The sequence below is a fragment of the Lepisosteus platostomus genome, chromosome 1 (assembly GCF_059453375.1).
Source record: "Lepisosteus platostomus isolate fLepPlt1 chromosome 1, fLepPlt1.hap1, whole genome shotgun sequence".
In the NCBI taxonomy this organism is placed as follows: domain Eukaryota; kingdom Metazoa; phylum Chordata; class Actinopteri; order Semionotiformes; family Lepisosteidae; genus Lepisosteus; species Lepisosteus platostomus.
Window position 1 is genome coordinate 56,574,680 of NC_142611.1, and position 26,643 is coordinate 56,601,322.

Below are 26,643 nucleotides of genomic sequence, written 5' to 3' on the forward strand. Positions count from 1 at the left end.
AAAGAATGTGTATTGAGTTTTTGGAGTCTTTTCGTTAACAGAGTTGTGTCTTTTATGTTGCGCCACTTACAAAACCCTTCTGTATCATGGTACAATTTTCGGTTACAGAACTCCATGAAAAATGATATTTTGCCCATGATGTTATCGTGTAATTCCATTGGAAATTAAATGAAATTCATACCACTTCCATTAATACAAATACCACAGCTGTTTCAGGCAATTTAAAAATAACACAGCGGCATTTATTCACAGTATTCACAGTAATATAGTATACACAAACATAAGGTGCTTATGAAATTGCTTCATTCATTCCATTCTTTATGACTTCCAAACTGTAACATACATTAATTCCCAGGAGTCTGCAGATTGTGCTACCAGGGCCACTGCCTGCACTGTGTGATGTCATCTCTTATGTTCTTTTTCCACTCTAAGTAAGGATACAGAGCTGGCCTCGCAGGCTTAGAGAAACGGTCCGCAATCCACCTCCACAGCCAAGAGAACACCCACATTTGCATTATCTGGGGTGAGATCAATTCGTTTGCATTTGAACAAAAGCCCCCTTCATAAATTAAAGGTGTATGCGCAGGACTTGCCAACTGCACCAACACTGCGACTCAGGTTTTTGGGGAGATTACACAGATTACAGTACAAAGGGTGTCAAGAATTGTTGGTGCTCATCACCAACACATTTGCCATCATTGTTATCCAGCTAATAGAAGAGGAGAGTTCAACAAGACATTGGGCAGAACCAAAACAGCACAATATGAAGAAACAAACGTGGAATAACGAGTACCCAGAAGACTTTGCGTGTGGCCAACACCAGAGCTAATGCCTGTGGCTTTCTTGTTACAGGGCTATCCAGAAACACCGGTGTACCATGACCATTATCTAGATGAATGGTCTTGAGAAAGACCTTGAGAACAGCATTCATCACCAAATTCTTGCCAAATACAATAGTCATTGGCATCCAGCTACGCACCTTGTGCTGTCAAGTCTGGAAGATGTTGTTAAGAATGATAGAGAACTTTTTTAATGCTTATTTTTAATGAGTTTAACCAGATCCCCATTTTCCTATTTTTTTAAAGTTCTAATTGTTTTTACAATTTTCTGTAGCCGTTACATAGTGTTTTTAAGAATGTGATGGTTTACATAGGCATGGCAACTCTGGTGTGACACCACATAGTGGAAATGGTGCCCACAGGTGGTGTGATCTTCTTGGAATGTATCTGGCAGGATTTTGTGCTTCTTTTTGTGAAACACCTGTATTTTAAAAGACAGCAGTGTCCCCATAAGGCAGATGGGAGGTTTGACATCTGTTAGCCTTTGGTATCAAGGAGTGATATTGCATACACCGAAGAATGGTGTACACATTTGTGCTGTTCTATGGATATCTAAGTTTTCAGCCATATTTGCAGCTGGTTGACTGGTTCAGTTGCAACAATTGTTCTTTTTGATGTCAGGTATTAAGATGCATACAAATGATTGTCTTTTGATTTCTCATGAACAGGCTAATCACTCTGTTAACTGTTAAAAATGGAGAATGTGCACCTTGAAAAACTGCCCCTGCATTTTACCCATTTGGCAGAGATTCAGTAAATCAGTATGGTGCAGCTCTCATGAACCTCCTACCTGTGGCATAGGTGCCCATGGGAAGAGGATTACTGTAGGTCACAGGTGCTGGGTAGTCAGTGTGTCTATGGGTTTTCAGTCCTATTTGGCTCTTAGAAATATGAATCAGCCTGTTACCAGCCTACCTGTTACTTACCCTCTGGCCTCCAAATGGGCCTTTATAGTCATACATGTAAAAGATCATGCATAACCTAGGCTTATTTGGAGGCCAGAGGGTGCTATATACGGATATCAAACAATCGTACATACGAAATTATAAATAAATAGAGATACAGAGACAAACAGATATAAAATGCAAATGCCAAAATGAAACCACGGAGTAGGCATGTTAATATGGCTGTCAGACAAGTCAACAGAATGTGCCACACCTGAAAGAGAACTACAGGATGCTTTTGGCTTTTCTGAAAACAATATGACGAGACAAACACAGGAATCAAAATCTGTATAGGTGTTTCTTCTAGAACATGAATGCATATATTAGCACAAAGTAATTTCAATAGTTATGTGCCTGCCTGAAAACAACTGCTGATGAGAGGTCACCAAACAAAAAGGCTGAAATGGGCAGCAGAAATTAAATGTTTCTATTGTTATTGCCATTACTATACAGTATATTCCACTGCCTACATAAACCCCAAACTTACTCTAAAACATAACTGAACATTGCCATGACAAATATTTTAAAAATATAAAACAGTAATGCAAGTGCCAATACCATATCTGTCAAATATGTAAACACACACTTCTAGAAATGCATGTTCACATTTATTTTGACCTCAGCCATATGTATTTCGCAGGTCCTTATTTGGCTGTGATAACCTTGAGAAAACACATCCTGTTGCCTTTTGACAGGTATTGGCTCGTCTCGGGAGGGCTCTTTCACCACTCCAACTTGCAGAAGCTCTCCAGCTCCTCCCGTTTAAACAGCATGCGAATGTGATCAGGTTCCTCTCCCAGGTGGTCAACCAGATTGGAGTCTAGATACTGTGAGAGCCAGGAAAGAACACTGATTTCATGCTCCCCTGTTGAATTGCTTGGAGACTTCAATGTGTGCTTTGGATTGATATCCCACTCGGAAATCCATGCAAAGGCGATTGAACTTCTTGACAGAAGACAACAGGTTTTGGACTACAATTTGTGCAACAGAACCAGAGAGTACAAGCCAACCTCCAGCAAAACAGACTAAATCCAAACACATTACAAGACAAGAGCTTCTATTTCCTGCCAAACACCACTGGTGAAAGTGTATAAAAAGCTACATGACCAATTTACGTATGTTAGAATGCCATGGAATTTTGTCTTAATACGCGATTCAAGAAAGATGGTCGTTTTGAAGGTGCTGCATCCTGATGATGGCAGATTCAATTAAAGATTGCGTGCCTTGGACCTGCATTAGTCTCCCAAATTTATCTTCTGATTTTCCGTTAGGGCAAAGATTTTCTGGGTTCTCTTGCCAATGATGTAGCAACCACCCCATTACCTTTCTATAGTACTTGCTATGACAGGAACTGGGGTCCTGTTCTTCCTTTGAATTGTTTTATAACTGTCACTAGAATCATGGAAGTTGAGTTCTTAACAGTGAGCAGACTTCAAGGAGCTTCAATAAACCTCCAAACGTTTCCAAAAAAGACTAGATCACCCAAATATAAGATTATATTTATAGCTTTCAGGTTATGTCAAAACTACAAAGTATAAATAATTTGGAACCTAATGAGGCCTATATCCCAAACGCTTTTTAGTTCTTAAATCCCAACAGGAGGCAAGGGGGATATAAGTGTTCTGAATATAGGGCCCTAAGCCTCAGGAGATATTTGTGAATATTTTGACATATATGCTACCTATGCGTACAGAGTGGTGGCTAAGAACCTGCGCCTGTGGCTGGAAGGTTGCTGGTTCATATCCCGCTGCTGGCAGAAGAATCCTATGCTGTTGGGCCCCTGAACAGGGCCCTTAACCCCAGGGGCACTGTATAAATGACTGACCCTGTGCTCTGACCCCAAGCTTCTCTCCCTGTCTGTGTGTCTCCTGGAGAGCAAGCTGGGGTATGCTAAAAGACAACTTCCTAATACAAGAAATTGTATATGGCCAATAAAGTGATCTGATTACTCAATTAGATGCTCTTTAATGTCTTGATTTATTTTTGTTGAAAACAGCCCTGCAATGGACTGGTGTCCCATCCTGGGTGTATCCTGTCTTGCCCTTTTTCAGCAGGGTTAGGCTCCAGCTGTACTGGACTAAGTGCAGTGTTTATTGATGAATGGATGTGTTTAAAAAATGTAAATAGTTCATAAGTACCTGCATTTCCCTTGCTAAATTGACTCTTTAAAGAATATGAAAAATATATTTGGTGGCAACTACCGGTGCCTCACCTGCCTCAATGAATTTGAAACTTTTTTATGTACCGTTATATTATTATTATTTTGTATTGTGCTTTAAATGTATTGCATTTATGCTGAACTCTATAATTTCCGAAATATTTCAAACAATGCAGTCGTCATAACATGAGAACTGTACTGACTGAGGTAAAAGTCCATTACAGTGATTCGGTAAGTAGATAACGCGTGCTTCATTTGCTGTAGAGTGAGAGAGGTTGTTCTTATGTGCTAATTTGTATTTCCATGTGACAGAAAGATGAATTTACCGAAAGTATGTAATATTCTATTAAAGAGGCCAGCCTCTCATTTATACAGTATGTCGTTATTGAACTTCACATAATACGTCAGATCTTTTAATTCTGGAAATCTGGGATACTGTTACGACTGAACATAAGAAAGCGTGCTTTTTTCGTGAAACGCAAGTCTTTCACATATCTTCTTACCTGAACAAAAACTGCTGTAATACGTTTGTTTGTTTTTTTAGAAAAGAACAGCAACAAATAAAGCACAGCTTGACTCAGGAGAAAATACAATTTTGCGGTTAAAGGGTTACTTTGTAAATACAAATATTTCGCAAATATCAAGAAATGTCTGGTTGGGCGGTTCGTGACAGGACCATGCGCTTGAATGTTATGCAAACTAACTTATACTTAGACCTCTACAACTATTTTTTTAAACATTAAATTATACTCTGTATTATTTTGTGGCGGTGTGTGGTTAGAAAATAATGATTCTAGATTCATGTGTTTTATATTTCTGGGCATGAAAATAGAGTGTTTAAAAATAAACACTAAAAACTAACGCACAAAGCTTTCCCGAGAAACGTAAGGCATTGTCTTTTGTATAATATTAGCGGAGTAATTATTTGAAATTTAAATCTGCTTAATTATGACTGTTTGGAACTAAACGTAAATACGAACATGCTAGACTGAAAACAACTAAAAAGCTTATGGAAACAAAAATAATGAATTCACACTTAAACCTAGAGACGTACACGATCCAATAAAGTAAATAATTCTAAAGTTCATATACAAACACACATATACACACGTTGTGTGTGTGTATATACATATTACGGACACTCGTGCACACATATCATCGTATCTATTATGTACAATGAATAAACATACATAAAATATTTACCCTAAACTTTAACCTTTTTAACTCCCGCAAGCGGCACAAAAAAAAAAAAACCTTGTCAAAGTCAACTGAGCCAAAAACGGAGATGGAGGCGGGAGATCGTGTCGGTTCCAACCCAATTTCAACACTTCATTTTGTCACAGAATAAAAGGAAAACGTTCAGCTCTCTTGACAGGTAATCCATCCTCTCCAGTGTGTGTGTGTGCGCGAGCTCCCGTGGGGCAAAGAGCGCGCACTCGCTAGTTTGTGATACGTCACGGGGCTCGCTCCTCTCCTCGCGCGCTGGTTAAAAAGAAGCAGAAAAGAGCAAAAAGAAACATGTGAGCATTTCTGGAGACCCAGAGAGAGTCGAGACTTAGTGCTACTGTCTTACCTAATGCACCCTCCACTGTGCAGTCACAGAATTTAAACTTAACAGCAAGCAAGAACGTTAAAACTGACATCAAAACACTTGAATTGTTTTGGATTTTTTTTTATAGATCAGCAAATGTTTTTGTTCTGTTTCATGGCACCATAACCAGCGCTCGCCTTAATTTATTTTAAAGAATTATTTTTTTCTTTAAAAATATTTAAATTAAATTCCTTGTATGTGTATATATTACTAAATTATTATTATTATTATTATTTTTATATACCTCTGGACACAAGACACGAATTGAATTGTGCAAAAAAAAAGAAGTTTTTTTTAACTTGCGAATTAAGTTGTTCCTCTATTTTTTTTTTTTCCGTTTGATTTCGTCCTGTTTGGTGTTCAGCTTTTCAGCATGAAGCATCTGAAATTTGTGCTGGTACTGGCCGTCGCGGTTAACGTCTGGGAATGTGGTGATGCGAAGTTTGGTGAAAAAGGTGAATTAAGTCCAAGGAGGAGGAGATGTCTGGATGGAAGCACACCGAGGCGTCTGAAAAAAAGAGAGAGAAAACTGTCACTAGACAGCAGCGGCGGCAGCAGCAGCAGCGCGCAGGTTTGTCACACGTTGTACCCTCGCGCGTCTTGCTGTCACACCAGGAGAGCTACCTATCAGAATCTGCACCTGCGGGATGCCCGGGTATGTACGGATCTCTGTCTCGCCTCTTTTTTTTAAACCGCTGTTTATGTATCTCCCGCTTGGCTCGGTACTGTTAAGACACCTCCAGTATTCCGGTCCTGGAGTCAATGGGAAGCAAGCCTGTTGATTTAATACCCGCAGAGGTTCAACACAGGCGTGGGTATTTGGATCCTACCCACGGGTTTACTCCTAGGCTTGCACACAGCTGCGTGTCCCTTCGTCATTCCGCCTGGGCACTGTAAAGGCTCCCAGCAGGGACGGAAAACGCAGGTCTGGTGCGAGTGGCGATGAGAGGGACCGCGGTTGCAGAGGTAGGGAACCTTTCCTGACTGGAGCGTGTCGAAAGCGTTGCGGTGTTACCATGGATATCCTTCTCTAACCTTTCGCGTCCGTGCTTTAAACAGGCACAGCAGAAACAGGGCGAGAGGTTGGCAGGGTTGTTTTTTATAACAGTAGTCTACGAACCTCTTTATTGCGCCAAACGTCATTTCGCTAAATAACAGACCGGCGCACCTCTCCCCTTTTACAGCACTCCTCACCGTCAAGAAGTGGGTTTTCAGAAATAACTACGCAACAAGTTACTATTGCTGTGGCGACAAAACATTGTGTCATATGCGTTCTCATCTGTATTTATGATGTGTTAAGTTTGGAAAAACGTCGTAGATAAAGACAGGAGAAGTGTATTCACGTGTGCTGCCTAATATCAATACAGTGCAGCGACCACCAAGGCATCTGCCGCCAGTTTTTATCTACTGAGGGGGAAAGGGTTCATTAGTGGCGGGACATAATTGAAAATCAATGCACGCGAAATAAACAATCAGGTGTCTTTTCACCATGGCATCAGGGCCTTTAAATTGCAATTTCCACGCTTACAACACTGTCAAATATCTGCGAGGAATCTAACCTTTAAAAAAATCTTGTTCCAGTCTTTTCTGGTCCAAGCGTAGTGCGAAAAAGCCTAGGCTTGAATCGAATTTTTATGCTGAGTTCACGGTAGAAATCATTCTATTCTCATGTAAACAGGTTCAGCGAATCAACATATGTGTCTGGGTGGTACCTCTCACTTTGTTTTGTGACAAAAAAGCCATATTGCATCATTTAATTTGCTCAAGTCATGCAAATAGGAAAAAATCAATAGGACAAAAAGGGGTCGACTTATCCTCCTCCCCACTACACTGCTGCCCACACACGGAGTCCTGTGCTTATGGTAAAAGAATAACAACAACACCATTGTGTTTGTTAGTTGGTTCACTAATGGGTGAAACTGGAGAACATCATTCTCTCTCAGTCTTTCGCTCTGTCCAAGTGTTCATGCCTTTGAGTGAGCATTTGTCCCGCACCCCCCCCCCCCCCTGCACCCCCAACCCCCTCACAAACTGTCTATTCTCAGACCAGCAGAAGTGTTTTCCTTAACGCTTGGGAGAAGCAGCAGTGCAGTTCTCCCATTGTAAGACATATTTTGAGAAAGCAAAAGAGGTAAAGTGTTGAAGAGAAAATCATTTTAGACAGAAAGCAATAAGAAAGATTGGATTCATCTTCAGGAGGCTGTATCAGATGAATAATGGAGTATTTGCAATACGGGACAAAACTTCACATTTTTCTCTGTTTTCATTTCCTTAAAGGGGTATGTTAAAGCATGGATGACATATGACTTTTAATAACCAGAGTTCCTCGAAGCATGTTTATTGGCTAGCCACTGGTGATTTCTTATCCTAAGATTGTCTCACAGTCAGGGCTGTCAAAGAATGGGTGACAAGTAATTGTTTTCAAGTGTGTCCTTGTACATTGATATGTTTGCTCTGGCAATTTCACAGACAAAAGCTATTGTTGTGCAGATCCAATGAAACAAATAACTAATCCTGGAGTATCTTTAACAGCTGCCCATGTACAATGATCCATTTACATACTGGTCTTTTGATTAAGGCATTGTAATGGCACAGTCCACCTCAGAGCAGCACACCAAACAGATCTGTGCCCTGTTCTTCATATTTGAGGAGTTTAATGGCATTGATTATGTTTGTGTTTCACCCTGCTTGTCCATCTACAATTATGAGTAAGATTTCCGAGCACAATTTAACACATTGCAAAAAAGCTTACAGGAATGAAAAGAATATTATTTAAATTCTATATGCAAATAAAGTTGCATAAGGCAGTTTTATCTTTTCTCAAAAGAACTGTTCATGCTCTTGGGCCAAAAAAGTCTGAGCATATATCATTCTAGCTCTATGCATATCGACAGATTTATGTCTTCTTTAATGGACAGTGAGATAGATTCGTAAGAAATGTAAGATGGTTGAAAAATCCCTAACATGTACTGAACAGAGGCTATAATAGAGTATGGGGTTTTGACAGCTGTTTCCTTCTACAAAGGCCTTAACATAGTTTTAACAGAATTCACTTGAGCATAGATGTCAGCTTCTGATTATCTTCAGCTAGTCTCGGAACAGTTTGACAATTCATCATCTAATAAAAAAAAAAGTCATCAGATGCATATAATTCTGTCAGGTGATCCTGAAGGAATCTATAAGTATTTATTTCTGTTTTATATTTACTGTTATACTCCTGTTCAATCCAAAGGCTCTTCTCACTTCATCTGCCATCTGTACACATTAGCCTAAATCTGATTGCACACTGCCCTTTGGCTGCTGCATTTGTATAGAATGACAGAAAGGGGAACATTGGCTGCAGATGTTTTAAATTAGTTAACAGCAGTCAAGCTTCTAACGTGTTACTATAATGTTATGAATTTCATTTTGAGTGTTAAGTCACAGCTTGGCACAGTGAAGGTAGCACGCTCTGTACTTTTTATGCTTGAAAATGGGGGGGGGGGGCAGTGGTGCTATTTCCATTGTGCACAAAAAAAGGCCTTCTTCAATTGAAGACTTTCACAGCCGAGGTTTTTGTTTATTGTTGAATGGAGAAAAAGCTGTCCATGTCTACCCAGCCAATGCAAAAGGGCGGTGTTGCAGGTTTGGCCAGGAGCAGGTTTAATTGACTTCGCCAGACTGTTAGTTTGTTGATACCAAAGCTAGAATGATGACTCTATCTATCTCCAAATGGGTATTTACACTGTGGACCTCACACAGCTGGCTGTGCTAGAGCAGCATGGAGTTTGAAAAAGAATAATATTGTATTTCATTTCAGTTAATTTATCGAATCTCTTCTCCTTAATCTTTTGTTTAGTTTCTATGTGACCATAATCACATTCCAACAAGCTCTGAGTAGAACTAGAGTCTACAGGGACACATGTGTTGTGAAAGGAAAGCATGTGTATAATAAAGTGAGGGTGAGAACCTCACCAGATGACAGAGGATTGGAAGCCCCTTGATTTGAATTTAGTCCATGTAGGCAATTTTACTGGAGATATACAGTGTCTATCTTCTAGTGTAGTACATACCCTTCCAGTGTACTACAGTGATGCACTGTTGTGTCAAAAACATTAAGCAATAGTTCTGTAACATGGGCACAAAACCAGCAACATTTGGATAGTGTTCTAATTGAAAGATTTGTTCTCATTCAAATGTATACTGCTCAAAATATTAAATTGTGATTTATGTGTTGGAAAAATACACATAAAAAAGTGGTGAACCATAAGCATTTAGAGTATGCCTTATTTGAATGTATACACTGTACATGCACTCATATATGTGTTTTCACACAATGTGAATAATAACATTTCTGTTTGTGATTACAAAACAACTGAAATTAGAAACCAGCTTGGAAAACAAATTGTGACTGTTTTTCATTAGTATTTTATGTATTTAGGCTTTGTGATTTTTTCATGCAGCAGCTCTCTCTTCATAATATTACTTACTTCTTATCTTTTAGTGTATTTTGTGTTATTTATTAGAAATATAAAGTTTATTTCAACTCACCCCTTGCCTCATTACTGTCTAAAAAACATTAGTTTGGCCTCACCAAACAAACAAATGCTACTTATTGGGGTTATATGTTTGTATTTTCATTTTAATGTGTAGTTGAATGTGTGACTCTTTACTGAAGCATCAAATATTGTAAAATGACTCACACACCAATGTATGTATGAATGTATGAGCATTTAGGGAGCCTCGCAGGTGCATTTTGTGTAAGACATGATTTATGTCTCCTCAAAGCAACAGCCTTCAGCTGCATCAGAGGTTCGACCTCCATCTGTGCATGTGCTGTATGGGAAGTCCTTGTTCTTACAGGTTTCTTTTCAAAAAGTATAGTCTTCTTAAACTCAAAAACACAAAAACCTGCTACAATGTCTCCATCCCGCTCTTCCTTCATTGCTACCCACAGCTGTAGCTCTCTTCCTGATTTTTATGTGGACTCACAGTCATTTATTTATGTGTTTCTGGTTTGTGGCTTTCAGATATTTTCTGCTACCAACAACACAGAGTGTGCAAAGCTGCTGGAAGAAATCAAGTGTGCACGCTGCTCCCAACATGCTCAGATTCTATTTCATTCACCTGACATGGAGGCAGCTGCTGACAGAGAGCTAGTTCTACCCAAGCTGTGCAAAGACTATTGCAGAGAGTTCTACTATGCCTGCAGAGGTCATATACCAGGTAATAATGCATCTAACTGGAACTAATAGCTGTACTTCTGATGATGATGATTCAGCCAACTGATGTTCACTTTGGGACCATATTAAGCCAAGCAGACTGATGAAATGCTCAAGAAAACATTCATATGTGCCAGTATTTTCTATATGGAAAACGCCTGGTTTTTATTGTTTTTCTTTGTGTTCATTTTGGACAAAACGGTCCCTAGTTGTTTGGTGTAATGACAGTCCTCTAAAAACTGCACATTCTAAACTAATATATGGGTTCTTGTGGGAGGAGGAAGGGTAATCAAGTGACTTATGCTTAAATTAATTAGTTCTGCTTTTAGCAGAAGCAATACAACAATGTCAAACTGCTCAATCAATCTGTTGTACAGCAAAATATTTTTCCCACTAGCTTGTGTGTCTTTTGGGGAAAGTCTTAGGATATCCCCCTAAAAGAGAAAAGAAAAACTTTTCTTAAATTCTGTCCACATGCTTTATGATGCTTTATAATATTGAGAAGTGTGTGGATGTAGAATGTATATGGGTTTATATAAAAATATATATATATTTTTTCCTGGGCATTACGGATTATGCTTGGGTTAAAAAAATCATCTATGGTCTGAAAGTTAGTGAAAGCCTAACATAATGACAGTGACCAAAAATGTAAGAAGCCTAGCCTAAAAAAACTCACTAAAGGTTGTTACTTGGTGGTTTTAAGATCCTTTTGGGGGATTTGAATGTATCTTCGAGGAGTAATGTCAGTATAAAGAAAATGGTTTGGGCATTGCATACCATTGATAACCATGTAGCCCATGATGAATCATGTAGGTACATTGTGTTGCTTTTGGTGTTGTAAAGATAATATAAAAGAATCACCTAAGTTACTAGAAACCTGTATGAAGTACGAAAAGGTATATCTAAGCACTGAGGAAAACATTTTTAAACTAGATCATATAGTTCGAGCCAAAGCCTTGTATCTGATTTTAATTGCCTTTTCATTAAAAGGACTATGTCCTGTCACGATACATAAAGAACATTTTGACACTGATTTATTCTGAGACGTTTTAATTGGCAGAGCTTTCCCTTGATTTATGGAATTTTGCTTTTGTGGTTTCTTACCTTTATCAACACAGCTACTAAACACTACAAGCTGCAGGCCTTGTAAATTAGTGGTTTTATGACCAATATATTCCTAACCTTGCTTACTAAGTCTAAAGGCCTGATGTCAGCCTTGCTGCACCATTTGTAGCTCTGTAGGAATCCCCAGTGAAGTCTAGACATGACTGACACCTCCTTAAACCACATGTGAAAGTACTGAAGAAACTGCGGGCAGGCCTCCCCACTTCCTACAAATACAGGTTCTGCAAAATCACCAAGATTATTTATTTGTTAATTAATTCATTTTTTTGAATGAGACGTAAATTAAATAAACGACAGGCAAGTTTTTTTTTTAATGGGGTAGTATACTGTCAATATATCAAATGCATTTGTCCTCATCTGGTGCGAATTCCATCTCTAACATTTGATTGGTGTATATTTAATCCAAAACCTCAGATAAATTGAAAATAAAATGATGTGCGTTATTGAGCTGCAAGTTCTCTTTAGTTACAAAATGCAGTCCAGCTGTTTCTTGGTTTTCATCACAATCCCTTTAATGTATAAATATTAAATGAACTAAATTGCCAAGAGTACATAGTGAGTATCCATAACAGATTAGATCTTCAGAGATAAGTATCTCAACATAAAAATTGATTTCTGGCATATGAATCCAGACGCACACATTCCAGAATTACAAACATCTTTCACCCGAATGGCAGCACAGAGATGAGTGTCCCTATTAAGCTGCTGCTTAAAGGGAAATGAAAACAATAGGCAAGGAAAACGATAGCAGCTGAGAGAGAGTTAAACCTCGAGCACTGAAATGAACAGGAGCTGGAGCCAGAGGAACCTCACTCCCCAGATCAACATATGTGGTGACGAATGACAAATTTATTTTTCTACAAAGTTTGTGTATATGTAAAACTGCTGAAGTGCATCAAGATGTCAAGTGCTTTGGGTGGCCACCCAGGTTGTCTTGGAAGACAGCCAGATGGAAGTATAACTTTAGCACTGGGATGTGGACATAGCTTGTTGGTAGTGCTAAAAAAGAAGGAAAAGATCTTTACATGGACTTCAATGTACAGTTCCAGCCTTTTCTGCTCTATGTCTATAAACATATTGAAATGCAAGATTTCCAAATTATCTTTGTCCTTTTATATTCCAGATATTTTAAATTGTTGTACACATACCATGAATATACCATATATTTGCGTAGAATAAGGAAAATTATAGGGACATAAGACAGAGGACTGATAAATAAGACAAAATATGTAACTTCATACATTCCTGCCGTTCGAGTTGTCTTAGGACGTTGTATTAACCAGATTATTAATTATTATTCCATTCCAGTGTTTAATGGAAATTCATTGGGTTATACAATTGAATGGAATGAATGGCACAGCTTGCACAGCCCTTACTTTTTATCAGTGGCGTGTAGTGAATAAAACAACCAAGGAGTTAACAAGTTTAAAATATCCATATGCACTGCCTTCTTAGGAAAACTTTTGAGTTTTAGCTTCATAGTTTGAATGTAGTGGCTGCCAGAGAAACTTCTGTAAAGCAAATAAAAGCATTGGATTTAGGGACTCGGATTGTATTACAAATAGAGCATCGAAAAAGTATAGATAGATACTGTATATCAGAAGGAAAACCCTCCCAGGTTAAGAGCAAACAGTGAATTGGTATGAGGAATAGGTATGAATACTAATTAGTACTCAACTAATTGCAATGCAATGGGTGATGGAACTGTCTCAACCATATAATGACAGTATGCTCTTAAAATACCCTAATTTGGAGGGGTGATCCTGCTAAGCATATATACATCCATGTTGCTGGTCAAAGTTAGCTATGTCGTGCTGATGACATAGCTGGCCGTAGCTGCTAACCTTGCTTTTACATATACAAATGGTAGAAAGTGAAGTTATTAAGAAAGTTCTGTCTTCCGTAGTGTTGTGATTAGTTACGAAGATGTATACAGTAGGTGATAGCTATATTTAATGAAGTACTTATCAACATGAAAATAAAAACACGACTCGCAGTGCTTCCAGACCAAACAGGACAAAAAAGAAGGGAGACAGTCATCTACTCTAGTTCATATTGCTCAGGTGTCCTCTACAGAATGAATCTGTAGGTATACTGTACCTTCGAACTGTGAGTGTCTCTTGAATGACCAGCAGTCATGGGTTGACTGGAACCCTTCCACAGATAGCTAAATAAGGCTTTTCAGGTTTAGATCATTGTGTCACATTTAGCTCTGTTTCCAATGTTATAATCTAAGTTTTATCAAGTCAGCCTCATTTTCAGTGTGAAGTTTCAGAAATCCTTGATCACAGAAGAGACTGTGTGTTTTTATCGCTGGTATATTTGTGCTCCTCCTCCCCTGTTTAGACAGGGGAACTGATGTTTTTTAGGTTGTTTTTTAGGTTGTTTTTAGTTCACATGGTCTTCTTAAACTTCATACTGTATAAAGATCATATAGTTGTGCCTTCAGTCCATAAGGGAATATTTTGAAAGATTTTAAAAATTATTTTAAGTCTCCCATATTATATTTGAGGGTGTATTTATCACGCACGGCTTCTCAGTAAATGTTGTCTGAGTTACCATAGTTCTGTATAATTTAGATATTTTGGCTTTTAAGCTGTTACAAATGTAGTTATATTTATTCTTCTCAAGAAACAAATAATTATTTTATGCAATAAAATTTGTTAGCTTTTCAGTGCTGTCCAGTAACATATTTAAATAAGTTTTTAAAAAATCGTAACAAAATGAACTGTGAATTTGTTGTTGCAGAGACCAGTTCTTTCAAGTCTAAATTAAGTGTTTTTGGTGACAGTAAATATGGTTGAAACTGCCAGTACATTTACTGTTAAATTAACTGTAGTGTTACCATTAGAGATTTCTGTTGAAAACAAAGCAAGTGTAAAAGTCTTTCTATTGATTAAGGATATTTGAATATAAATCTTTCAATTTCCACACAGCATTGCTGCAATTAAAATATAGCACACCCTATACAACAGTACATTGACTTTTTTAAGGTCCTACTGACTGTAAGCATTTTTTTTCTGTTTTTCTTTTTAGAACTGTTCCAAGCTGATGTGGATGAGTTTTGCCAGTACTATGGAAGAAGAGAAAGCAGTTTGTGTTTTCCTGATTTTCCCAGAAAACAAGTGCGGGGACCAGCCTCCAACTATTTAGACCAGATGGAAGACTACGAAAAAGTAGAAGATATTGACAGGTTTATACATAAATGCATTTTTTTTTTAAATGTTGTGGTTGTTAAAGGAGATGTAAGTCAAGCAGCGCCGAGACCTCTATAATAAATAGATTTTATTTATGAAGCTCCTGTTGTTTGGAGAGGGAGAATCTGCAGTGTTTGTTTATCTCCATTGTGACAGAGACCCCTGCTGAGCAGAAGTCCATTAAAATCAGGTGGAGATCACTCCCATTGCGCCCCATCATCCAGGACTCAATAGCTCAGCAGTACCACAGGATCTACAGTGGCACTTACATCAAAGGGAACTAATAAGACTTCTGTCTGTTTCCTTACCCTATTTAAATGGAGCTTTCCAAAGTAAGGAAGAAACACTCTCAAAAACTAGGCTCACCGCCTTATAGGAAATATATAAGTCTTAAGACATATATAATAAATATTTTTCATGACTTATAATATGATTTATAGTTCATATCCACAGAACAGAAAAATAACTGTTCTAATGTTTTGAAGACAATAATAATAACTTAGAATGCATCTCTGTTAGAAAAGACAGGCTATAAAGTTAATATGACTTTCACAGATAGTTTCAGTGGCCTTTTGTTTTCCTGTTAAGCCTGCATTATACCACTTACTGTATGTTGGCAATTTAACCTCAAAAAACATCCTTTGCTTTTTGTTGTTGAGGCTTGAACTTCATAAAGTTAGAAATTGCGAGAATTGAACTGGCGTGACTTGCTCACATTGGATAGGACACCCATCCATCACAGGGCCACGGAGAAAGAGCAGCTGAAGATAGGCTATCCAGTATGTCTTTGGGAAGTGGGAAGGAAAGCATAGGACCCAGAGAAAGTCCAGATGAGCGTAAGGACCATGGACCCAAGGGTTATGGAGAAGCAGCACTAATTGCCAAGCCACCAGTCCTCCCTGCTGCAGTCATAAGTGAAATTGCTTCATGGCACAGTTGGTATTAATTTCTAATATGTCCAGGTGTTAAACTGACAAGGGATTGCACTCATGTATATCCCTTAAACTGATGAAATTGAAATTACCATAGCCAATGTCCTGAGATTTGCAATTACCACAGAACTTATGTAACTTTTCTCCTGACTTACAATAATCTCCAAATTGCACTTGTGCTTGTTTTCCAAAATGAATTACTGAATCTTTGTGACTTTGTGTAGGTCTAAGTACATGGTGAAAGTGCTCATTCTGAAGCTTGATACCCCATACTAGTACACTAATTCTTTGACCTAAGCGATGAGCAATTCTGGGCTGAAATTCTTGCTCTGCAAGCCAGCTGAGATTCGGAACTGGATATGTGACAACTTTCCTATCTCAATAGCAAACAGTGGGAGACTGCGTTCCTTGTTGATGGAGTTAGCTATTGGCTTCTTGCTCAAAAGAAAAAAGTGGAGTAATTACACAGATCTTTCTGAGTGGTTAGGTAGCTGGGTGCTGATATAAAGCTTTTGGTAGACATTGATCTAGAGGGAATCTTTGGCTGTTCCCTTTAAGCCCTGTATCTCCAAGCAGGGATCTCCTTAATGGGACACATAAAGAAAAATAATGATGAACAAAAATTCCTGTGTGTATAAAAGCGTTGTATACACTGCTGTTGTTAGATAATGAAGATACACAATAAGTCTTAATCAGACCTCCCACTTCAAAAGTTTAATTCTTTTGAACGGTTAGAGAAACAGCACATCTGCTTTGAGAGTTACTTTGAATACATTTCAATTCAGCTTAGCCAGAAAGCTAACTATAAATAAAATCTGTTTCCAGTTACTTATTTGATTATCTCTCATTAGCAAATTGTATTTTGCTAAAAGCAAAACCAAAGCTTGATTGTTTTATAAAAAAACATTTCATATATTGTTTCAAATTGTAATGGAAGGATCCTAGCAATTTTGCCCACATTATCTATAATTATGATGATCAGAATTATGTTTTAATTTATTAACATTGTTTATTAAATTGAATTGTTTTAATCCAACTTCAATTTGGGAAAACCTTAAGCTTAGTCTTTTGAGTCAGAAAAGAACAGAATGAGTTTAACATTTGCTTCAAGGACATAGAAGGATTTCAAAAATGAAAGCCACAGCCCTTCTGACAGCACTTGTTCTGTTTTACCTTCAAACAAAGGATGGGTTGTGTATAAACAAATGGCTGGATGTTGTGACTATTTAAAGTCATTAAGCAAATTGTTTTGTGGCAGTGTAGTACATTTTCTACTGTAAAAATCTGTTGGAAATGTGTATTAAACCACCAAAGAAGTATGTTTTCAGATAAAAATGTTTTCTAACAAGATGAAAGATGTAAATAAAAAGAACAGATTACAATGAGAACTCAGGTGAATCAATTACAGTATTAGCAACCTGTTTCACTTTCTGCAGGACAGTGATGAGTTCTAGTGACTTTTGAGGACCATAAAACCTCTGCTACTGCCTAATGTCCCATTGATGCCTGGTATTAATGACATGGCAGAAGCATGAGCTGTGGGTTGTGGTTCACCCGTTATATACTGTATCTACTGTGGTTCCTGGAATACTTGTTTCACAGCTTAAACTCCTCACGCCTTACCACACCAAATAAGCAGTGTGGCTATATTTTATAACCACAGTTTTAAATTTAAGTAATGAGATAACTAAGGAACAAGCAGAAGTTGATTTAAACACTGAAAATCAGAAAGACAAAAACAACATTTTGGCTTTTCAGTCATCTTCAGGAGTGTGGAGGGGGGGGAACAGAAAATGTGCAAAGAAATATAAAGTAAAGAAGAGCAGAGCAGATGAGAAACAGCCTCCAAAGGAATGGAGATCCAGAGCAGAAGTGTACAGAATAAATGGAGAGGTTCTAAGAAGAAATTTAGAAATTAAGGACAGGTGTCTTAACTGCAAATAAGACGTTATACAGGGGTATGATTTTAGGGGTTAAATACCTGTATTGCAAAGAAAGGATGTTGGGTAATCTTTTGTCAATGACTATACTATTGCTACCGTATATAATTAAAATAATAAGAGGTTACTGACCACTCATTGTTACATTACCTGAAAAAAGTATTGAATTTGTAATACATAATGATAAACAGACATTAGACTGCCAAATGGTTTCTGCTATTGCATCCAAGCAGCTTTCTTTACAAATGTCCACTTTATTGTGCCTCCACACAGCATTCCAAATGAAGAAGACATTAAATATCTAATTGAAGGCGTATGAATTAGAAGACCTACAGCAAATGTTCGCAGACACCACAAAGAGGGTAACTGTTTCTAATGTTATGCTCATTTGCTGTGTTTAGAAAATACAAGCACAATTGCTACTGCGCTCAGGAGATCTTGAGGGGACTGAGGCAGCCTGTGGGGATCGTGAACTGTGGGGACGGGTCACAGCGCCTCTTCATCCTGGAAAAAGAAGGCTTTGTGCGAATTCTTACCCATGACATGGAGCTCATCAAAGAGCCTTTCTTGAATATCCACAAACTGGTCCAGAGCGGGACAAAGGTGAGCACTTCTTTAATATATAAATTTATAGCAATGTTAACAAAACAATATTTTGTTTCAAAGATGTTTTTCTTAGTCTTTTTAACCACACAGATTCATATGATAAAGCTGTATACTTAACAAAGTACGGCACAACCTAGTAATCCATTTGAGCTAGTGAATCATATCACATAAATGTCTCCACCGAAGGTACTAAGAATATGTTGTCTGAAGTAACGCAGAGATTAAAGCATCACCTTTATACTGTAGGAGAAGAGTTTATTACCCTGTAGTACCTTCCAAGTATTAACTAGCCATCCCCCAACATATTCTGCACTATTGATCGATTTAAAGAACATGAACACTAACAGACATAATTCAGAACTTGTACAAAACTTAAGTCCCATGTGACATTTTTCAGTTGGTTTTATGAAAAAAATTAAGCTTATTTAACCAACAGTCTGGAGCTACATTTCTCATTTCAGTGATTTACAGATGAAGGGACACTGGCTCAATTGAAGTGTTTCTTTCAATGGTCATTCGAAGACATTAGTCTTCACACTCCATCTGAAACTGCAAAAGACATAACGCAGGTCAATGTAATGAATTTTTGATGAGCTTAAAAGAAGGTTTAACCATTTAAAAATGAAAGTAACTATTGGCATGTGATATTTTTGTCAATGTTTTATGACAAAAGCTTGTGTAAATCTCCTTTGATTTTCTGAACAAGATACAATACTGTACAAAATGGGCAAAACTAAAGATAATGATAGAAGGTTTAATGTAAAAGATACACAGAAAGACAACAAATGCACAGTATTCAGTATGGCACAGCCATTGAGAATAAGAAGCAAATAGGAAGCCTAGTGACAAACCTATAACAGCATAAAGACAAATTGTTAAAAAGACTGCAAAAGAAAGAAGAATCTATTAGAATCTGAAACTTCACAATAAAACAGTACAATAAGCAGCTATAACCAAACGGGACACTGATGAATACGGATAATGGATGATATGTATGTCCCAGAAACATTTCTAAGACAATATGGATAGTGTGTAAGCTCTTAGACAACAAACAAAGCCAACATGGTCACTAAAATGTACAGAACATAAATTACACTGATAACCTATTTTACTGTATCCGAATTTCAGATCACTCAAAGAATTAAATTAGCATGTTTCCAAATCAGGGCCCATAGATAAGGAATGGGAATGAACAATAAAATATTGAAAGTTCATCAACTGTCAGGCACAGCTACAGTTATGTCAGAACATGCTTTAGCTTCTCTGGTGTCATTGAAGAAAACCTAAATGTAGTCAATTTACAACAGCAAGCTATGGCTTAATATGACGCCTAATGGTCATAGGTAACCATTAAGTTACTGAGATAAATAACCAAGGCTTTCATTTCATAGCTGATATTATCTCTTACTGTTACTATAATTCAGTCACCGAACTAAAAGTCTCATTGCTCTTTCGAAGTCTGATGTATAGTGGGGCATCTCGATTCTTTATTGAGAACCACATCTGTATCAAAACATCTTCCTTTCTACTTTTTAGCACAGAATTAACTTCTGCTTGTTCCTTTGCAGCCTATGGCAGTAACTAGTTTTAACAGTTAAAAGATGTTTTCAGTAACCTATTACAGTAATCAATAAATTGTAACAAACTATGTTTTTTGTGCAAAAGTTACTTAGTTATTGGGCAGTATGGTGGTACAGTGGTTAGCACTGCTGTCTCGCAGTGCTGAACACCTGTATTTAATTCCTGGTGTGCTATCTGCATGGAGTTTATATGTTCTCCCATGCTTGCATGGGTTTCCTCTGGGTCCACCAACAGTCCAAAGTTATTCTGGTATGTAACTTGGCCTTGGTGTGAGTATGTGTGAACCTGATCTTGACTGGCGTTTACTGTTTAAAGGGGAACTGCAAAGCTATTTTTATTTTTTGGGGGGGGGGGTTAGAAAGAAACTGCATTGCTGAGTGTACTTCAAACCACAAGGAAAGTTAAATGTACAAAGTATCAAGGTACGCGCAACGTCATATTGCTGTCATTGTCTGCGATTCAGAACGAGCCAACAAAACATCCGATGACGTGATGCAGCCTTATTACATTGTAAACAACATCCTGTTTAATCCAATAGAAATATTCCCTTCAACTTCAAGATGGTTTTGCCGACAAATACACTTTACTTGTTTACTCTGCATGCAGATCACGTCGGAACATTTCTACTGTCAAATGTCTGCTGCACAACCTTTACTTCTTCGCTCGTACATAGCATTATATTAGTCATTACAGTGACTAGTGAGCAGGAAGGGTCACGTCGCATGTAACAATTCTCGCCTGTGATGAGACCAAAGGTTTGTGACAACCTGGCTACCATACGGTATTTTCACAACATCCAGAATTTTGTGCTTCATTCAGAAATTGTCAAATTTTGAGATATAATCTATTAGTTTATTTTGTTACCAAAATTTATAACCAGTCTGGGACTGCAGTTCCCCTTTAATATCATTTTGGGTACCCAGTGGAATAGTGATTAGTTTGGGCCCAGAGTTTAATTCTGAACTGGGTTGTCTGTTATGTAGAGCTTGCATGTTGTAATCATGTGCGTTTGGGGTTCTTGCAGCTTTGTGTGTGCTCTGTGATGCATTGCAATCTTGTTCAGAGACATCTTATATAGTCTCACCATGGGTCCCTGCGATCCCAGGGTAGGCTGGGGATGACCCTCCCCAGGAATAAGAAGCTTTCTGATAATGGATGGATAGTATACTTCAGCTGTATATGATTTAAACCAATAGTTACCAACTTTTTACAGGAGTAATTGAGCAAATAAGTATATACCATTACTTAAAATGACAGTAAGGAATGTAAAATAATGGTATAATTACCACCAAAACATTTCTAGGTAAAGTGCAGTACATGAAAACAAAACATGGGCACCCCATTACAATTAACTAATTATATAGGCAATTGTAGCAACTTACATTCTTGCAAAAATAAGTAACTAATTGCTTTTTTGTTCCAGTAACTTGAAACTTTTAAATTATGTCTTAAAAGAAACTTTCCCAACACTGTGCATATATGAGCACACCTACATACAATATTATTTTCGTTTGATCTTTTGTAAACACGTTGTGCTTTTCGAGGGTATTCAGACTTCAGAGATATCACAGCTGTTTGATTAGTGTTCTCTGCCTTTACAAAAGCCACCTAGTGGCATTTAGAAGTAATTGTAAATGTTATGCAGTGCATTAGGCACAACTGCTGTACAGTGTGTCATGCTTGTGAAAAGCATATGTGATATAAAATGAATAAAAATTCATTACTTATGTGCAGCAAAGAGAAGGGACAGAGGAGTGACGCCTGATTTCTCAGATTTCTCAGAATTTGACCATGATGCAAGCTTAAACAGCATTATCAACAAAATATGCATTCAAATGATTTTAAAGAGCTAAAGTGAAACATGTATAAAATAACTTTGTCATAATCATAGCCATTTTTGCTGTATTGCATATTCAGGTTCCAGCTAAAGATTTCTGCAGTGTATTGTTCGGTGTAATAAAACTGAACAGTAAGACTTACAACAGCATATCTTACAACAGGAAAAAAAGAGAAAGTCTACTCTTTCAATAGAATTTGCGCCAAACCCAAATTCCCTAACTGTGGTCTACCACCATAGCAGAAATGTGAATTCGATTAAACAAGATTCTATACTGTTCTCTTAAAAATATATATCATACTTTTGAATGGCTTGGCATTGAATTAAAAGGTTTGAATACTAATACAAAAAAACAGCAAGCCTAGTAAGGAATAAAAGTTGGAAGACAGTATTATTGCTTTGTAGTTCTACTACTGTTTAAAAACATGTTAACTTTAAAATATGCAGTTTTTCAGATTGCTATTTGGTATTTTATCCATTTAACACCATCTCTTTGATCACTATATATTAATAAAGTACAGCCCTCATTCTTTCAGACGTGTGTCAAAATTGATGCAAATGATCACCATTAGCATTTCTGTTCTGTTATTCTTCTATTATAGTTCTGTTAGTTTTATTTTACAGTTCATGTCTAGTTTTTCTTTTTTGCTGACCCACTTTCAGAACATAGTCGTGTTGATTTTTGCTTCAGTATTGTGAGGGAAGATGATACAGCTTTTATCTGCATTGGTGATGGAATCATTGTGATACCATTTAAAATAAGATTGTTTATTTATTTAGAGACAGTTACAGCACAATTTTAATTATTTTTTATTTCTTAACATAAGAAAGGTTACAACAAGAAGAGAGCTTTCAGCGTATTTATTTGGTAGTTAGTAGCTAATCATCCAGCTGTTTCTTGAAAGAGTCCAGGCTTCAACAGTGTGGCTTAGTCGCTTGTTCCACAACTTTTCACATGAAGACGTTCACCAAATTTAAATACACAATAGTTTCACAGCTGATTTTGTGAAGACATTTAGTGTGTTGACTTTGTTGATGCCTTCAAGGATTTTGAATACTTGTATCAGTCCTCTGATAGTATTCTCTGTTCAAAAATAAAGTTAATTTCTTTTGGTCTGTCAGTGAAAGACATTCCTTTATGGCTTTATGAAGAAGAAACACCTGAGGGAGGCTCAAGAGCCAAAAAGTTGTGTTTCTCCTTTGTGCTTTATCCCATTAGATCCCATTGTGACCACTTCTTTCTGCCTTTACATGTTCAGTTACATCATTTGTCATTCAAAGTAATGGGGTGTGTTTGGAAGGGGTGTGTATACTTTTGCAAGGCACTGTAAGTAAACGTTTGACTGGAAGGCTAATGCAATGCAAGTGCTGCTCTAGGCAAAAAGAAGTGCATAATGACTGAATCTCTGCTTTTGAGGAGCAATTCAAGAACCTTTACTCTGCCTATAAAGGACAATAAGTCACTGCTTTTCCCTTTTGTGGAGGAAGCAAGTAAATCTGAAAGCAATACCAAACCTGCACTGACATCCTTGTGGACTACTGATGTGTGACATCTTGGCACCTTGAAGAGGTGTACCACAGAATGGGCAAAGAAAACATTCATGTAGTAGAGATTTTTTTGTACACTTCATCACCCTCTGACATTTCCACAAGCCGTTGAAAGGGCAGTCAGTGTTGGTCCGCTTTACACAAGAACACACAAGCAGCTGTTTCAATCAGTCATCAAGGAGGTGGAAAAATTATTTCTTCTCTGTGGGGAGATTCAGCCTCTGCAGACTGAAGTGGCCCAGGAGATCTGTCTTATTCAGTGTAGGTTAAGGGTTTGTTTTTTGACATACTCATTCTGAAAACAAAACCAAAGTGAATCTACTACTTCTTAAAAAATCAAAAAGCACACAATACGTTTTCAAGATTTCAGGATGTGTATTTGTACATGGTTGGGATAAAAAGTTTATTACGATTACAAAAGTCTGGAGCAAAATTAATAGAGCATAAATTGTCCTCTGCTACCTTTTTATTTTGAGAAAATTCAGATTATTCATAAAAGATGATACATGGAAATCACCATAAATGTTTTATTTTTTTCACCTGGTTTAGTTCTTATTTAGTAAGATTGTCAAGTGTCCACAAAACCCATTAATAAACAGGTGCCCTTTCATTTGTTCTTTACAATATGTAGCAGACTGATCGCTTCAAGCTTTTTTATGGCTTTTTCCAAGGAACATATCAGAAGGTGGTATTTTTTAGCTTAGGCAGCTAGCACAACAGTTTAGGCTTGAAAATGCATTGTTTACACAGTATGCATTGTTTAGATTGTACCCAGAGATGGGAAAAGGTTTTGACAGGAAGTTTATGTAGCACACATGCCTCTCGCTGCCTTGTTAAGGAAGGACTGCACTGGCTCTAGCAGACCTACGGGATGGACAGGCAACAGCTCCACTGGGAAAGCTCTGTGTCTTATCATCATTAAGCTTAATTGTTTGTGGATAAAATAATCATTATGACAATTATAAGTGGCTTAAGCCCAACGCCCCTAGAGTACTATCCTGTGATGCTAGCTGTGCTGCAGTTCTTTTTTAATTGGGTAGAGTCACAGCGTGCTGAGCTGGGAAGGGGATGCCTGTTTACTCAAACTGGAATCAACAGGGCATTGCCCTTTATGCTGTTGCTGCATGTGATTCGTTTGAACTTAGAGTGATAATCCCTCCATTTTTCTAACCACTGTATTCAGTACATGGTCGCGGGGGAGCCAGAGCCTATGCTGGCAAGCCAGAGGCAGAGGACAGGATGCACCCTGGACGGGGCACACACAGACACAAACACAGACATGCACACACATTCACACCAGGGCCAAATTTTCCAAAAGTCAGTTGACATACCAGTATGTCTTTGGGCTGTTGGAGGAAACTGGAGCACCCCGAGGAAACCACGCGAACATGGGAGAAATATACCAACTCCACACGTAACACCCCAGTTCCAGAATTGAACCCAGGGCCCCAGCCTTGCAAGGAAGCCATGCTAATCACTGCACCACCTTGCCACCCGAGAAGAGATCATATTTGATCATTTTACATGCACATGCTTTGATTGTAATGTTCTGTATTTCCTTTAGTGGAATCCCTTGGTGCCAATTAAACCAACCTCTTCCAAAACAATGCTCCGTTTGGAAAGACTCAGTTGCAGTGTGGGTGTTCCCTGAAACCGAATGCTTCATACTCTGTTATTACTAACTCCTTTACATATTTCAGGCTGCCAGCTTCTCTTTTTCCAGCAGACTGCCTGTTCATTCTGACATCGCAGCCCTGCCCCACATGCAAAGGTTTCTCGTCTTCTTCTGTTTTTTCTTCTTTTCCCCCAAGGTGTCATAATTGTATCTAGAATCACAATAACCACAGAATTATTTAACAATTAACTGCTCGATTGTTTTTATTCAACTTTAATGATGCACAATGACACCTCTTAAAGTATTGTAATTCCACAGAGTTTTGGATGTGGTAAAGAAACATCTTGAAAGGGAAAAGAAGGATTTTGTCGTTTTATTACTGCAGCTTTCACATCCTTGTGTCTTGTTTAACTCTTTGCATATTTTAAGCTTTATACCTGAACAATGAATGCCAGACACTTACTGTTAACAAGGATATTTCATGTCAATGTTATTTTTTTTCTAAAAAGTCTTATAAAACATTTTATTTTTCAAATCTAAACTAATATTTTTAGAATATTGGCATCAAATAGAATTACCAATTTTGTGGTTTTACATATGTGTATTTTTCATAGTTCCTGGAATGCCAGCAATCCTAGGTTTGGCACAACTTACATTCTTCAGGAACATTCTTTCAGATGTAAGGCTCTGCTTAATACAGACTTTAAAAAACAAACACAAATGATTGTTATATGAGTTAAGGTGCTCTAATGAGCCAGAGCATTTCCTAACTATTTAACAAAATCATTCCACATATTATAAAACTGGCTAATGAATCTGTACACAGCCATAATAAAAGTTCAGCCATTATGAATAAACCTCTCGATGTATTTAGAAATCTGAGCTGCATGTGCCTGTGGAAGAGTATAAGCCAGTTTGATGAATTGAAGTCCAATTCCAATAAATATTTCTAGAATGGGCAAATATTTCACGGAATGTTATTCTTTCTGTCATATTAGTAATACAACTGCAGCATTAATTCAACACAGAATGTTACCAGTGCTTGTTCCTCTGTCTGCTATGAGCACCATAGTTATAGTAAATGCCATAACAGTTCCTTGGCACCAATTAATTAAATGCACAGTGCTTGAATATTAACACGATTTCTCCATTAACTCACTTAAATAAATGCAAGTCCAGATGAACATTGCATTTGCTCGTCCTGTGTCAAACTGTAACACAAAGCCATGATCAGATTGTAATGACCTTGTCATTTAACAGATATTTTCTATAATGTAGTGAACAGAGTGAATTGTTAAAAATATTTTGTGAAAATTATTACAAAATGGCTTTGATTTATTGGGCTTTTATTTATAACTAGAACATAAGATTACGAATGAGAGGAGACTGCTCGGCTCATCTGGCTTGTTTGGTAGTTAATGGCTAAGTGCTCAGAGGTTCTTATCATGCTGTTTCTTGAAGGAAGCCAGAGCATCATCTTCTACAACATGGCTGGGCAGCTTGTTTCATACTCCCCCAGCCTCATTGCA

At 37.6% G+C, this 26,643-nt stretch overlaps 1 protein-coding gene and 1 long non-coding RNA gene across 3 annotated transcripts in view; one reads left to right on the top strand and one right to left on the bottom strand.

Annotated features, from left to right (window-relative positions):
- Positions 1–220: 220 nt before the first annotated feature.
- LOC148678262 (uncharacterized) lies at positions 221–6,477 on the bottom strand. The gene is made up of 3 exons (XR_015937480.1): positions 6,363–6,477; positions 5,777–6,040; positions 221–5,423 (listed from the first exon to the last, which is right to left on the bottom strand). It is a non-coding gene; the product is annotated as an uncharacterized LOC148678262 (long non-coding RNA).
- Positions 5,906–26,643, top strand: part of hhip (hedgehog interacting protein) — a 46,086-nt gene continuing 25,348 nt past the window's right edge. The window contains exons 1-4 of one of the 2 annotated variants that reach the window (XM_088633120.1): positions 5,906–6,187; positions 10,542–10,737; positions 14,895–15,051; positions 18,329–18,530. In XM_088633120.1, coding sequence (XP_088489246.1) covers positions 5,906–6,187; positions 10,542–10,737; positions 14,895–15,051; positions 18,329–18,530 — 837 coding nt within the window. Of the gene's footprint in view, positions 6,188–6,417; positions 6,499–10,541; positions 10,738–14,894; positions 15,052–18,328; positions 18,531–26,643 lie in introns of those variants that run through there. The other variant, XM_088633121.1, reaches the window with a different exon arrangement.